The sequence below is a fragment of the Ascaphus truei genome, chromosome 10, assembly GCF_040206685.1.
Source record: "Ascaphus truei isolate aAscTru1 chromosome 10, aAscTru1.hap1, whole genome shotgun sequence".
NCBI lineage: Eukaryota > Metazoa > Chordata > Amphibia > Anura > Ascaphidae > Ascaphus > Ascaphus truei.
The window spans coordinates 9064160-9079491 of NC_134492.1; the positions used below are offsets into that span (position 1 = coordinate 9064160).

General features: G+C 45.6%; 1 protein-coding gene across 8 annotated transcripts in view; it reads right to left on the reverse strand.

Moving 5' to 3' along the window:
• The window catches only part of NEXN (nexilin F-actin binding protein), a 41931-nt gene that overhangs the window by 13502 nt on the left and 13097 nt on the right, over positions 1 to 15332 (reverse strand). For 4 of the 8 annotated variants that reach the window (XM_075615732.1, XM_075615735.1, XM_075615736.1 and 1 more), the window contains exons 2-6: positions 9740 to 9801; positions 7602 to 7793; positions 4474 to 4558; positions 4140 to 4288; positions 2434 to 2475 (exon numbers count right to left, since the gene is read on the reverse strand). In XM_075615732.1, the coding sequence (XP_075471847.1) occupies positions 2434 to 2475; positions 4140 to 4288; positions 4474 to 4558; positions 7602 to 7793; positions 9740 to 9766 (495 nt within the window). In that variant the 5' untranslated portion in view covers positions 9767 to 9801. The remainder of the gene's footprint in view (positions 1 to 2433; positions 2476 to 4139; positions 4289 to 4473; positions 4559 to 7601; positions 7794 to 9739; positions 9802 to 15332) is intronic. The other 4 variants (XM_075615737.1, XM_075615738.1, XM_075615739.1 and 1 more) reach the window with 2 other exon arrangements.

Sequence of the window (15332 nt, forward strand, 5' to 3'; positions counted from 1 at the left end):
TTAAAGTGGAGAATTGGTTGTGAATGATGCGCTCAAGGAGTTTGGAGAAGTATGGAAAGAGTGAGGTAGGACAAAAGTTGATGAGGGTTTTTTTTTGAGAAGCGGGATGACCACGGCAGTTTATAAGGAGTCTGCTCTATTGGGAGAAGTTGATGAAGGAGGAAAGATAGGGGAGGATGAGTGGGAAGAGAGGAGTGTGGAATGGGGTCAGAAGGGGATGTGATGGGATGGGAGCGTTTGATCATTGAGAGGAGATCAGCATCAGAGGTGGAGCATAAAGAGGGGAAGGAGTGAGTAGGGGTTGTTGATGGAGGGGGAGGATGGGCTGCAGTGGGGAAGTAAGCACGGATAGTTATTTTTTTGTGAGAAGTAGGAGGCAAGGTCCGTGGCTTAGAGGGGGGAGGGGGGCTTAGGCGAGAGAGACAGGGAGGGTCATAGCAGATTGTTTAGGGTGGAGAATAGTTGCCGTGGATGAGGTGATAGTGATTTGATTATGGTGTTGTAGTATATATAGGTTTGCGATTTAAGAGTGGATGTGTATTGGTGGAAAGGTATTGGAACGTTGCGAGTGAGGATGTTGAATGGAAAGATTTCCCTAATCTCTCAGCTGTGCGACGGCAGGGGCGGAGTATTTTGAGTTAGCAGGTAAACAAGGGTTGAAGTGGCTTTGTGGTGGGGCACACAGGGTGGAGTGGTGCAATTGAGTCAAGGGAGGAAGATAATGCAGAGTTGAGGGTGGATAGGGCAGAGTTCAGTGGGAGAGAGAAAGTATGTGGGTTGGGGGAGGAGTGATAAGGTGGAATAGGTAAGGAAGGATGGGTCAATGGATTTGAGGTTTCTGTAATGGATGGGATTGGGTGGGGGTGAGGAGGGAGGGGGAGCAGGGAGGGTGATGGGGAGTGTGGAGAGGGAGTTGGCGTGGCATCTTGCCGTGAGGATAAGGTTGAGTGTGCCTCCGTGTATGTGGGTGGGTGGAGATTCAGTGAGAGTGATTCCAAAGGAGGATATGAGGGGGATGAAGGCTGAGAATTAAGTGGCGTTGTCGAGGTGAAGGTTAAAGTCACTGACAGCGATGAGCGGGTTGGGTGAGGGTGAACAGAGGAAGCAGTCGAACTCGTTGAAAAATAATGTGGGTGAGAAAGGGGGCCGATAAATTACAATGATGGTGATGGATAGGGGGGAAGAGAAAGGGGGGTTGGGGGCAGGTGTCCGGGATGAGGAGACAAGGAATCCATGTGCCAGAATGTTATTAGCTTTATGTGACATTATTATGATGCTTCATACATAGGCTCCTTTTCAATATAATGAACAGTAGAGTAACAGTAAAACACGCAGTCACTGGAATGAATGTTTCCCTTCTTATCATATTGAATTGAGGGGATAGAATTTCTGTCTGATGCAGTAGCTTCTAAAGACCAGTCTCTCTTCTCCCAGTAACACAACATACATCTCTTTCTATTGGCTCCCCAGGAAACACCTTTATACGTTATCTCCCATGATACCACCAGCTCTATGAGGTTTCAGTGGGATCTCTTAGCTCCATCATCCAGTTATATGCTGCACATTCAAACTTTGAGCACACCTCCATGGTTTGGTAGATCACAAAACTAGTTGCTTAACATCATATGTCTTATCTGTCGAGTTATGGAGCTGTTTTCCTACACAAGTCCCAATTCAATAGAAGCCATGCTTACTGAATGGTGCTTAACTAAATGGCATCTGTTTATGTTCCATAGCACTATATGACAATCATACGGACTGATGTCTGCTTTTTTAGATGAGATAAACATGATACGCCAACGTTGTGGGATTAAGTTTGATATTACTATATCTTCTATTTAGCAAATCATATCTCGCCGTATCTGCATAAGAATGAGATCTTCGCCCTTGTCTCTCGTTGCTGTCTGGTGTAATGCAGGCCACAATACAACAATGTATCAGCAACATTCTGGCCTAGAAATGGCTGAGTATATCCGTGCAGAACATTCTGGCCCAGAAATGACTGAGTATATCCGTGCAGAACATTCTGGCCCAGAAATGACTGAGTATATCCGTGCAGAACGTTCTGCCAGAAATGACTGAGTATATCCGTGCAGAACGTTCTGCCAGAAATGACTGAGTTTATCCGTGCAGAACATTCTGGCCCAGAAATGACTGAGTATATCCGTGCAGAACATTCTGGCCCAGAAATGACTGAGTATATCCGTGCAGAACGTTCTGCCCAGAAATGACTGAGTATATCCGTGCAGAACATTCTGCTAATGCGCATGATTACCATTTCATTTTTTTGGTGAGAATCCAAACGTTTTGGACGATAATATTGGTATTAGTGAGGATTAAAGGTGAAGAGAAAAAGTAGACGTCTTTGAAAGAAAAAAAGGATTGAAAAAAAGGAAAGATAGGTGTATTTTTATTAAACAAATGTCTGTTTACCTCCTCATCCGAGTCACTTCCAGTACAGTTAAAGTCATCAATCTATTAAATGAGAATTTCATATTGTTAAATTGTGTTGGGTGTTGGCCATTAGCAAAATGGCATGCTAAAATATAGCCTTTACACCGTGGTCGGGCAGCTCCAGTCCTCAAGGGCTACCAACAGGTCAGGTTTTCAGGATATCTGTGCTTCAGCACAGCTGGCTCAATCAGTGGCTCAGTCGATTGAGCCAGCTGTGCTGAAGCTGAGACTGGTTGAGCCACCTGTGCTGAAGCAGGGACTGATTGAGCCATCTGTGCTGAAGCTGAGACTGAGCCACCTGTGCTGAAGCAGGGACTTATTGAGCCACCTGTGCTGAAGCAGTGATATCCTGCAAACCTGACCTGTGGGTGGCCCTTGAGTTGCCCACCCCTGCCTTTCACTATATACAAAACTTAGTTGCATTTGGTTCGGTTCCTCCAGAATGACCTAGTTATGTATGTTTTATTCCTCAAGACCCTGGGACCCGTGGAAAAGTATTTCCTCTTCCCGTGTATATGTCAATGTCCAGGAACCTAAATAAGGCATATTTAAGCAACCTAGTACGTCATTATGCACTGTGCACTGAAATCCAATACAGGCAGTCCTCGTTTTACAACGGATGGCTTATCCAACGCTATGCAATACATACCTATGTTCATTTTTACAACGCCAAAACGGCTTATCCAACGCTCTTATGACGCTTTGCAAAGTTGTTTATGTGTATATAATATATATATTATACTACATAATATATTATATTTTTATATTATATATTATGTTATATTACATATATAATACAGTATATGCACTATATAATGTATGTGTGTGCTGCATATCTTATTGTCTGCGTAAAATATTTAGTGTATTTTAGCATTATAAATGCCTTCAGGAGCGGAACCTTTCATTTAAACAGTGTCCCTATGGGAAAACGTGTTTCGCTTTACAACTTTTCGCTATCCAACGCCATTTTGAGTAACGCATTGTGTCGGATAACCGAGGACTGCCTGTAATAGCTATATAGAGCACTCACTCCAATAATGGGGGTGAACGTGAGTTATGGTGACTTGCAACCACAACAGATGCAGCGGAGCCAGCACTTGCCTGTGTCTGCGCCTCTTTTCTGCCGCCCTCCTGCTCCTTTGGAATCCCAGCGCCAAATGACGCCGCGGATGTCACCAACGGGAAGTCGCGCGGCGGAGCGTTGCCATGGACACGCGACACCACGTTGCCATGGCAACGAGATGCCGTGTACCGCTGCGTTGGTGATGTGCGCGGCGTCCTTTGGCGCTGGAATTCCAAAGGAGCAGGAAGGCGGCAGAAAGGCGGTGGCGAGACAGGCAAGTGCAAATTATATGGGGGTCGTGTTTGCCGCCCCCAAATTTTGCCCGGGCCTAACAGGAAATCTGACACTGAGCGGAGCCGATTGTAAACTCAGTGGTGCCGTTCTGTGCGACTTATCGTGTTTTCTGCACAATAAAACGCTACACAACAGCCCCACCCCATTCAAAGCATTTAAGTTTTTCCCGTGTCCTGGAAGTTACGCAATCTACGTAAATTCTTGTGTAACTTCAGTCAGGGAATAGAGACTCTGTACACGATTTGCGTTGCCACGAGTGCTCACAGAGTCCCTATTGCGAGTAATGGTATACAGAGTTATATAGTGCTGGGCTCAGGGTTGGACATACCGCCTCTGCTTTCTTGGCTAGTTCACGTTGGATTTTGCGCTTCTCTATTAAATCCTGCTCCAGTCTGCGTTTTCTTTCCTCTTCCATTCTTTTTTTCTCTTCTTCGTGCCTTTGCTTTTCCATTTCAGCAAATTTTCCTTTCACTGTTCCTGTCCCGAAAAACAAAAACAAAATAGAGAAATGTTCCTTTAACCGTTCCTGTCAAAATACAATTCCTACTTTTGTAGCTGTTCGTACCAAATGAAAGTGAAACAGACTCAGTGATAAGTGGCTCATGTGCAAAAATGCTGGAGTCGTGGTAAGATCATGATTTGCACTTAACAGTCTGCTTTACCTGTCAGCTTTGGGACATAACCCTTATCCGCTTGTATGGTCTTATTTTCCTCTTCATCATCATCTGAAGCAAGCAGCTCTTTCATCTAGCAAAATGCAAGGTAGAATATAGTTACTTCAACATAAAATATGCATTCCACACATAGAACATATATTTGATTTTTGTTGTACAGAACGTCTTATCGTTCATATGTTTGTTACAATTGAAGCTTCACGTATCAATGAGGTAAGACAAAAATATTGTTGTGTGTCCCCAACGCTATGCTAAACAAAGTAGCAGAGTAATCTCCATTCGATCTGATCTTCCCTCCCTAAAGAAATGGTGGTTCTGGAATTTAAGTGATGGTAGTTGTATATATTTAAGTATATACGAACACAAATCGTACCGCATCAAAAACCACTAAGATATTAAAAATGTACCAAAACCACTAATACTGTTAAATTTAAACCGGTAGCGGTGCTATGGGGGAAAAAAAAAAAATATATATATACCAACAAACAAAGAAAGAAAGAAAGCCCCAAACAAGAACTCCGGGTGATTCAAAAGTAAAGTGCAAAAGAATGTATTCAACAAATCACTGGAAAAGCAAGATTACAAATCACAGTTTAAAAAATACATAAGGACCTTAAAGAAAACCTCAAATACATTTTTTTGAAACTGTCATTTTTAATCTTGCTTTTCCAGTGATTTGTTGAATAAATTATTTTGCACTTTACTTTTGAATCATCCTGAGTGCTTGTTTAGGTCTTTCTTTCTTTGTGTGTTGGTGTATGAATATATATATATATATATATATATTCTCTTGCTAGTTAAGGTTTCGTGGTTGTGAATTATTGGGAAAATCTCTAGCCAAAACAAAGTCGCGTTATGAGACTGTAATAGCGTATTTATGTCTCGGTGTGTTAGCCATTAGCCTTATTAAATAGGAAATAAAATTTCCCAGGAGACTAGATTCTGTAAGCACATCCCCATGAACGCTTTGCTAGGAAGAGGGGCTGAGACCTGTATTCTCAGTGCTAATGTGTGCGATTATCTTGCTACTTGCCTGAATAGCACTCTAAGGCTGCGTCCATAGAGGGTACGACCGCGCTGACGCGTCCGCAAGCTGCGCGATCAGACAGCCTCAAGGCAGTGATCGCGTCCATGCTGCGTGCGGGCGCATGCGCACGGAGGGGGCGCGCGCGATGCACGTAGGGCGGTAATGTGAGCGGTTCGCCCAATGACGTCATTGGCACGCCCATAGACACGCCCACGGACGGCACGCGTTCTATGGCCAGGGAACGCACCCGCTTTCCATCAGCCTCCGCGTGCCTCCGCGCGGCTGTACCCTCTATGGACGCAGCCTAAGGCTTATTCAAAGCTCAAAGTCTTTCCTGGGTCAGCTTCTCACTTCCTGACACCATGGAGCCGTTAGAATAGGTGGTTTTGACGCTGTAGCATTTTTCTTCGGGTGTCAATTTTTTTATGTAGTAACACAGGAGGGAGAGGTAAGGTAAGGGGTAGGGAGAGGGAGTAAGGGGTAGGGAGCGGGAGTAAGGGGTATGAGACCTTTTATTGGAGCTACAAGTCGTTGAAATGTTACAAGCTGTCCCACCTCTCGGGGTCCTTCATCGGGTAAAGATTTTTTTCATGTGAAATTTTAAATCCTAAACTTCCTTTTAGGACAATTAGTGGGGAGGCTTCTGCTGGTATAAGTGAACCAGTTTGTCTCATAACAGTCCTTAGTACCAGACGTGTTTCTGCCACGGACGCATCATGTAAGTGACGGGGCCGCAGGACGCCCCTGTGTCCGGGCTGCGGAAGGGGACCTGGGCCAGGCTGAACTGTCCTTGTTTTTAAAACCGCATTCCCGGCTGCTCGTTAACTTGTTTACAATGAGAGCCACGAAGGGCACGCTGCTGAACCAGTCCCACTCGGGGGATCCCCTGGTTCCCTAGATACTTACAGTTTTTGGTCCCCGGGAAACAAAGAGGTAGTCAAAGCCCTGGCCAATAGGAAACTGCGAGGGCTGATGTTGTGGCTTCCTATTGGATGACCTCTGGCACCATCTTTAAATACCCAGGAAGTGAATCAGTTGAAACTGATTTCTTGGCGCGACAGGCCGGTCACGTGAGCGGTTTGCCCAATGAGGGCGAACCAGCTCCGTGACGCCCCTAGGAGCCCCCCCACGGCCTGTCCACCATGGCCAAGGAAAGCTCCTGTTTCACAGCCTCCGCACGCCTCCGCGCGGGCGAAGGCACGTTGTCCCCAGCCTTAGGCTTTGGTCCTGCTGCGTCCGGCGGCACGCGTGGCCGTGTGCGCGCTACTCACCATCTGATGATATCCGCCCTAGCAGGTCCCAGTCCCTCCTCCCTGCACGGCTCACTACACGCTGTGACGCGTCAGCCGCCAGGGGATGCAAGAGAATTGTAATTCCAAGCGGCGACGCGTCACGTGGTGTGGCTGTGAGCCGAGGAGGAGGGGAGGCGGGGGAGGGAACCCCTGGCACACAGTGTGATGGCCCCGCCCCCCGACGTCATTGCCGCGCCCACCCGACCCGTTTTTGGCCACGCCCCCCCCCCCCCCCGCTCCAGCTCCCGCTCCCTACAGACCGCAGATAGCGGTCACGTGCCTCTCCACGCGCTGCCTGTCTGCAGTGCGGGCGCGTGGTCTGAGGCAGCGGGGCCTTAGCCTTAGAAGTAAATCATAATCTGCAATGTGTCATTTCCTATACGCTTTACGACACACAGAACCACCTGTTTGTCACAGGGTATCACAAATGAGATAGTGAGTTTATAAATGCACACATTCATTACACGTGTTGCTTTCCATATTCCTAATGTACAATATTTTTGTCCACATCTTATGTTGTGTGTCTGTTTTTTGGCACCTGCATTGTGCCGGTTTTGCAGCAGATAAAGACGTATATTATACATTTGTATCCCCCTTTACTGGTCAGAAACACTGAACAGTCTTCACATTGCAAGCTGCAAGAGAAACATCTTCACTGCATATCTTCACTTGGTAACGTGATACAGAAGTATTTGAATAAAACAGTAAGTATGTATATTGCAAAGTTAATTGAAAAAATACGTGCATCATTCCAAAAGTAAAGTTTAAATCAGTAAGAAAATAGCAAGTAAAATAACCTCTTGCTTTCTTTTGTTCAGTATTCTCTCTCTATTATACTGCTCCTTTCTCCTCTGTTTTTCCTCAGAAGAACGCCTTTGACTTTTCTCCTCTCTTGCTTTCTGCATGGCTTCAAATTTGTTCCTTACATCTCCCTTGCCAAGTTTAGGTACGTAGGTTTTTTGGACAGGTTTAGATGTAGAAAGCAGAATCTTTCAGACGAGGAAAACAGGAGAGAGAGACAGAATAGAACGACAGATATTAGGAAAGGGAAGATTTGATAGAAAATGGCAGAACAGCAGCAGCTGGCTCGTAATCCTGGGTTTCTGTCTAATTCTCTCAAGATATTTGGTACCCTGAGAACTCAGGTTATATCATTTTATTCTTCTAATTCATTGTACAACTTTTGACTTTGTGTTTTAAATCCCATCTACAAATAAAGACCATATATTGTGTGTGCGGTGCATTTGTTATGCAAATAAAAAAACAATTAAATATTCAGAGATATGAGCATTTAAGACGTCCCATCCACATGCATTCCCATTTCACAGGAACATGTCACGCCAATCAGTAGAGGTGACAAGAGCAGATGATACTGGCGGATCACAAATCGAAACAATGTTCCTTATTTACAGGGCATGTAAACATCTCAAATCAGACTGGGTCAACTGCAGTCCTCAAGAGCCACCAAGAGTTCAGGTTTTACGGATATCCCTGCTTCAGCACGTGGCTCGATCAGGCGTTGACTGAGCCCTGATTGAGCCACCTGTGCCGAAGCTAGTATATCCTTAAAACCTGACCTGTTGGTAGCTTTTGAGGACTACAGTTGACCACCCCTGATCTAAATGGTCATGTCGGTAGACGTGGAGGGGCTCTGGATTTATTACTGATGTTTTCCCGTACCAGGAAATCTGTTGGGTGGGAAAAGTAAAACAAAAATGTTTGGATTGTGCTTTTTTTTTTTTAAGGTACATCTGAATTGGATACTAGAATTAGAGAGACACATATCCCAAGGAAGAGAGTTCCTGAGTGCCAGAGAGAAGAACAAGGAAAAAGCACAGCATTTCCATGATGAAAAGTATCCAAAAGCAGCTGACAAAAGGAGAGAACCAGCAAATAAACCAAAATGGCGTCCTGTACATGAACTGTCAAGACCACCAAAATCTCTTCTACTTTAGGGTTACCAACTTTCCAACAAGGAGAGTAGGACGACATGATTATTGATGTGGACTGACAGTGGTGCTTGATGACTACGGCACTTTGCTCCAGCAGTCAACAGAGGGCACAGAAGTCCCCTTCTCTGCTGCTTCCTCTGGGCGCCTCCAGTCTCTTCAACTCAAGACACACATAAGCAAGCGCTCCCTAAATTCAAATTCAATACTTTTTGGGGACATTCCCTCTACATTTAGGACAATCCTGCCAAAAGTAGGGCAGTAGACAACCATATTCTACTTGTAGCATCAGAAGAAGGGACTGGTGTGGTCTTGAAGACTCGGATACAAAACATTGTGGGAATAAATGGAAGCTGATTCAGGCAATGTGCAAATAATCTGATTTTAGAATTTTGTAATAACTTGCTAATGATCCAAACATGAAGATACGTTTCTCACTCAGCTAAAAATTACATTTTGTCCTGTTCATTAAACAGGAAAACATTCATTTCCAGAAGAAGAATGGGAAACATATTTATTCACAATTTTAATACATTTATCTATTCATCATTGGGAGTGGCTTGAATAAGTTAAGAGAAGCTCAACAGTTTGTTTTTAATGCACGTTAAACAATATATATGATACCATTTTCAATTAAAATGACTAATTAGTCATTAGAAAAAAATGTGCTTCATTTATACCTGTTGGAAAGTGTGTGCGTGTGTGCGTGTGTGTGTGCGTGCGTGCGTGCGTGCGTGCGTGTGCGTCATTGCAGCAGTGTTAAAAATATCATTAGTCACGAAGTAGGACATGCTGGATAGATGTAGCACGATAAAGTTTTAATAAAACACAAATTTCATTTCGCACTTTTTATAATACTTTAACTCTCATATATTTTTTATACACACGTTTCTAAATGTTGAATGCTATGTCAGTGCTTGAAAAATGACATAACATGTTCATAATTATCTCATTGAGTCATATTGATACATACGCAAGGTACCTACCTCTGTCTTTTGAGCCACGTCATTCATGGTGATAATCCCTTCAGATGCCTTTAATACCGAACCTAAAATAAATCAGATGTGATATAAATATTGTGCAGCTGACGTGTGAGGTATCTTTATGCCAGGGCGTAGCCAGGACTCTGCCTGAGGTACAGCGTGTTGGGATGGTGGTGGCGCCGGAAGGAACTAGCAACGCGTCACGCAGGAGACCTGCCATTGCAACAATACGGTCTGGTTATATTCCGTGTCAGAGTCTAACCTGACCACATTATACACCGATGCAGAGTATAACCTGACCACATTATACACCGATGCAGAGTATAACCTGACCACATTATACACCGATGCAGAGTATAACCTGACCACATTATACACCGATGCAGAGTATAAGCTGACCACATTATACACCGATGCAGAGTATAACCTGACCACATTATACACCGATGCAGAGTATAACCTGACCGCATTATACACGGATGCAGAGTATAACCTGAGACCGCATTATACACAGACGAAGAGTAAAACCTGACCTCCCTATACACCGATGCAGAGTATAACCTGACCGCATTATACATGGACGCAGAGTATAACCTGAGACCGCATTATACACAGACGAAGAGTAAAACCTGACCGACCGATGCAGAGTATAACCTGACCGCACTATACACGGAAGAAGAGTATAACCTGACTGCATTATACATGGATACAGAGTATAATCTGACCGCATTATACACTGACACAAAGTATAACCTGACCGCACTATACACTGACGCAAAGTATAACCTGAGACAGCATTATACATGGACGAAGAGTATAACCTGACCGCATTATACATGGATGCAGAGTATAACCTGACTGCACTATACACTGACACAGAGTACAAGTCAGAGGGGGTGACGTGGGAGAGGGAGGAGTGACACGTGGCGGGGGAGCAATGGGTGATGGGCCCTACTTTTTGCTCCGTGGTTGCTTGCTAGCTACCAACTCCGTCCTGCCTGGTCATGCTCTGCCTGGTCACTGGCCGGTCAGCGCATCATGAGGAGGCCTTATTAGAAGAATATGGCTTTTACAGGTATAATACAGTTATGTCTATTTGTAAATGTCTTTATTCTCCACTATATTCAGGAATACTGAGCTTCATCTTAATCTGCAAATAAAACATCTAAGGCTTCTAAGAAAGAACAGGTGCTATTTGCACGGGGAGGTTATAGGAAGCAGGAGAAAAGCGATGCGCTTAGAATAGAACCGTCTGTTTGCATTTCTTGCCATGTGTGAGAAATAAGCCACCAGGTATGTATGTATGTATGTATGTATGTATGTATGTATGTATGTATGTATGTATGTATGTATGTATGTCTTTATTTGTATAGCGCCATAAAATGTACATAGCGCTTCACAGTAGTAATACATGTCATATAAATAACAAATATAAATAACACATCATGGGAATAAGTGCTTCAGACATACTGTAAAAGTAACATTAAGGAAGGAGTCCCTGCTCCGAGGAGCTTACAATCTAATTGGTAGGTAGGGAGAACGTACAGAGACAGTAGGAGGGAATACTAGTAAGTGCGTCTGCAGGAGGCCAAGCTTTGTGTCATGTGTCCATGATTATCCAGTGCTACTCATATGCTTCTTTAAGCAGATGTGTCTTAAGGTGGGTCTTAAAGGTGGATAGCGAGGGGGCTAGTCGGGTATTGAGGGGAAGAGCATTCCAGAGGTGTGGGGCAGAAAGTGAGAAAGGTTTAAGGCGGGAGAGAGCTTTAGATACAAAGGGGGTAGAAAGAAGACATCCTTGAGAAGAACGCAAGAGTCGTGATGGTGCATAGCGAGAAATTAGGGCTGAGATGTAATGAGGGGCAGAAGAATGTAAAGCTTTAAAAGTGAGCAGTAGAATTGAGTGTGAGATACGCGATTTAATCGGAAGCCAGGAGAGGGATTTCAGCAGGGGAGACGCTGAGACAGATTTAGGAAAGAGTAGAGTGATTCTGGCAGCAGTGTTTAGGATAGATTGTAGGGGAGACAGGTGAGAGGTAGGAAGGCCGGACAGCAGGAGGTTGCAGTAATCGAGACGTGAGAGAATGAGGGCCTGAGTCAGAGTTTTAGCAGTTGAGTAACAGAGGAAAGGGCGTATCTTTGTGATATTGCGGAGGAAAAAGCGACAAGTTTTAGAAACGTTTTGAATATGAGAGGAGAATGAGAGAGAGGAATCAAGTGTGACCCCTAGGCAGCGTGCTTGGGCTACTGGGTGAATGATCGTATTTCCAATAGCAATGTGGAAGGATGTAGTAGGGCCAGGTTTGGGAGGTAGTATAAGGAGCTCTGTTTTTGCCATGTTAAGTTTCAGTCGGCGGATGGCCATCCAGGATGATATTCCAGAGAGGCATTCAGAAACTTTGGTCTGTATAGCAGGTGTAAGGTCAGGGGTTGAAAGGTAAATTGAAAGGTAAATTAAAGGTGCAGACAATTAGAACAGGTCAGGCTTTCAGGATATCCCTGCTTCAGCACAGGTGGTGCAGTCTTCAACTGAGCCACTGATTGAGCCACCTGTGCTGAAGCAAGGCTATCCTGAAAGCCTGATCTGTTGGTGGCCCTTGGGGACTGGAGTTGCCCGCTCCTGCTTAAGAATCTTTTCTCTGATGTATCCACTTGAAATAAACACGTATAATATTTGAAGTAGAGGCTAATGGGTGAGACAGTAAATCTTTGGTTATTTGACAATTACTGAACAACCCACATTCCTCAAATCTAGACCTAGATTCTTACTCTTTAGCAGCAGCAAGCTATAGAAGTATATGTATTACAATGTTAGCAGGTATTATTTTTCACCACGGAACAAGTAACAGAGCGCAAACAAGCCCAAATAATTAGGGCCTCATGCAGAGAGCAGCGCTATTTACAATCTCGCCATTTTCCGGAGAAAATCGCGCTAAAAACAGCTGAAAATGGCGAGGTAGGAAAAAAGCGCCATTTTTTTTTTCTATTTGAAAATCTCGCCGCGCGGCTGGCGAGAAACTACATCTCGCCAGTCTGAAAAGTATCCGAATTCAGAAAGGCGCGCTCGCCATCTAGCGGCTGTTTTGGGCGCGATTTTCTCCAATTTTCTCCGCCAACTAAAGTTGGCAAGAAGCAGGAGCTCGCCGGCTATAGGGGAACAAAAAAAAAATGCGCGATTTTTTTTTCTCCCTTTCAGCTGCGCGCATCTCCTCATTTACAATTCTCCACATGCAGTAATGCTAAAAATAGCGGATTTCGCCCATTTCTGCATATGGAGAATAAAACTCTCCATTAAATCTAGTTTTTCTAAAACTCTCCAATTATTTCTACCGCTGCTCTCTGCATAGGCCCCTTAGTGATTAAATAATATGCAACACAATACCAGTAAAAAAAAATAATGCTCCACAGAGATAGTGCGCAATCAAACAGACGGGGAGTCTTTAGCGAGATAATGGATACAAAATCTTAGTCATGGTGTGGACATGAAAAGATAAGATACACGAGAGAAGGGGTCAGTGTGACACTGTATTGTACAGGCTGTCCCGAGAGACCGCAGCGACATCTGGCTATCCCGAGAGACCGCAGCGACATCTGGCTATCCCGAGAGACCGCAGCGACGCCTGGCTATCCCAAGAGACCGCAGCGACATCTGGCTATCCCGAGAGACCGCAGCGACGCCTGGCTATCCCAAGAGACCGCAGCGACATCTGGCTATCCCGAGAGACCGCAGCGACATCTGGCTATCCCGAGAGACCGCAGCGACGTCTGGCTATCCCGAGAGACCGCAGCGACGTCTGGCTATCCCGAGAGACAGCAGCGACGTCTGGCTATCCCGAGAGACACTGTTACAGGCTATCCAGAGAGACCGCAGCGACGTCTGGCTATCCCAAGAGACACTGTTACAGGCTATCCCGAGAGACACTGTTACAGGCTATCCCGAGAGACACTGTTACAGGCTGTCCCAAGAGACTGCAGCGACGTCTGGCTATCCCGAGAGACCGCAGTGACGTCTGGCTATCCCAAGAGACCGCAGCGACGTCTGGCTATCCCGAGAGACCGCAGTGACGTCTGGCTATCCCAAGAGACACTGTTACAGGCTGTCCCGAGAGACCGCAGCGACATCTGGCTATCCCAAGAGACACTGTTACAGGCTGTCCCGAGAGACAGTAGTGATGTCTGGCTATCCCAAGAGACACTGTTACAGGCTATCCCAAGAGACACTGTTACAGGCTATCCCAAGAGACACTGTTACAGGCTATCCCAAGAGACACTGTTACAGGCTATCCCAAGAGACCGCAGCGATGTCTGGCTATCCCAAGAGACGCTGTTACAGGCTGTCCCGAGACCGCAGCGACGTCTGGCTATCCCGAGAGACCCTGTTACAGGCTATCCCGAGAGACCGCAGCGACGTCTGGCTGTCCCAAGAGACCCTGTTACAGGCTATCCCGAGAGACACTGTATTGTTCAGGCTATCCCGAGAGACTGCAGCGATGTCTGGCTAACCCAAGAGACACTGTTACAGGCTATCCCGAGAGACAGCAGCGACGTCTGGCTATCCCGAGAGACAGCAGCGACGTCTGTCTATCCCAAGAGACACTGTTACAGGCTATCCCGAGAGACCGCAGCGACGTCTGGCTAACCCAAGAGACACTGTTACAGGCTATCCAGAGAGACAGCAGCGACGTCTGGCTATCCCAAGAGACCCTGTTACAGGCTATCCCGAGAGACAGCAGCGACGTCTGGCTATCCCAAGAGACACTGTTACAGGCTATCCCGAGAGACAGCAGCGACGTCTGGCTATCCCAAGAGACACTGTTACAGGCTATCCCGAGAGACAGCAGCGACGTCTGTCTATCCCAAGAGACCCTGTTACAGGCTATCCCGAGAGACAGCAGCGACGTCTGTCTATCCCAAGAGACCCTGTTACAGGCTATCCCGAGAGACAGCAGCGACGTCTGGCTATCCCAAGAGACACTGTTACAGGCTATCCCGAGAGACAGCAGCGACGTCTGGCTATCCCAAGAGACACTGGTACAGGCTATCCCGAGAGACCGCAGCGACTTCAGTGATTCTCCGTTTTGGGAGTTGGTGCCTGTGGAGACGCGGAAGAGACCAATAACCGAATGCTGCGCTGATGTCATGTCTGGAAGTGACATCACGCGCCAAAATGGTGGACTCGTGCATCCACAGCACGGACAGGACGACTGGGGCGGTCAGCATCACGTGAGACCCTCTGTGGTCTATATGTACCTGGCCTTTGGGCTAATCGTGAGCTTAACCTGTACAGCGCCATGTTTTTCATACAATACAGTGTCACTCTGTGACGCCATTGTGACGGGAGCTTTGTGACAGGCTATTAATAATACACCAAAAAATATATATAATATAATACTGGGTTGAACTGGGACGAGACTTAGATATGATAAAATATAATTTATTCCTTGATAAAGGTGAACACAACAGATTATACAAATAACAGGCAAAATATAGACACTTACTTAAAGATTAGGACAAGAAAGCCATCAGGATACAGAATGGGCCATTTCTTCCATATTTCAGCTGACATCACAGCAAGACTTGCAGCTCATGAATGAAG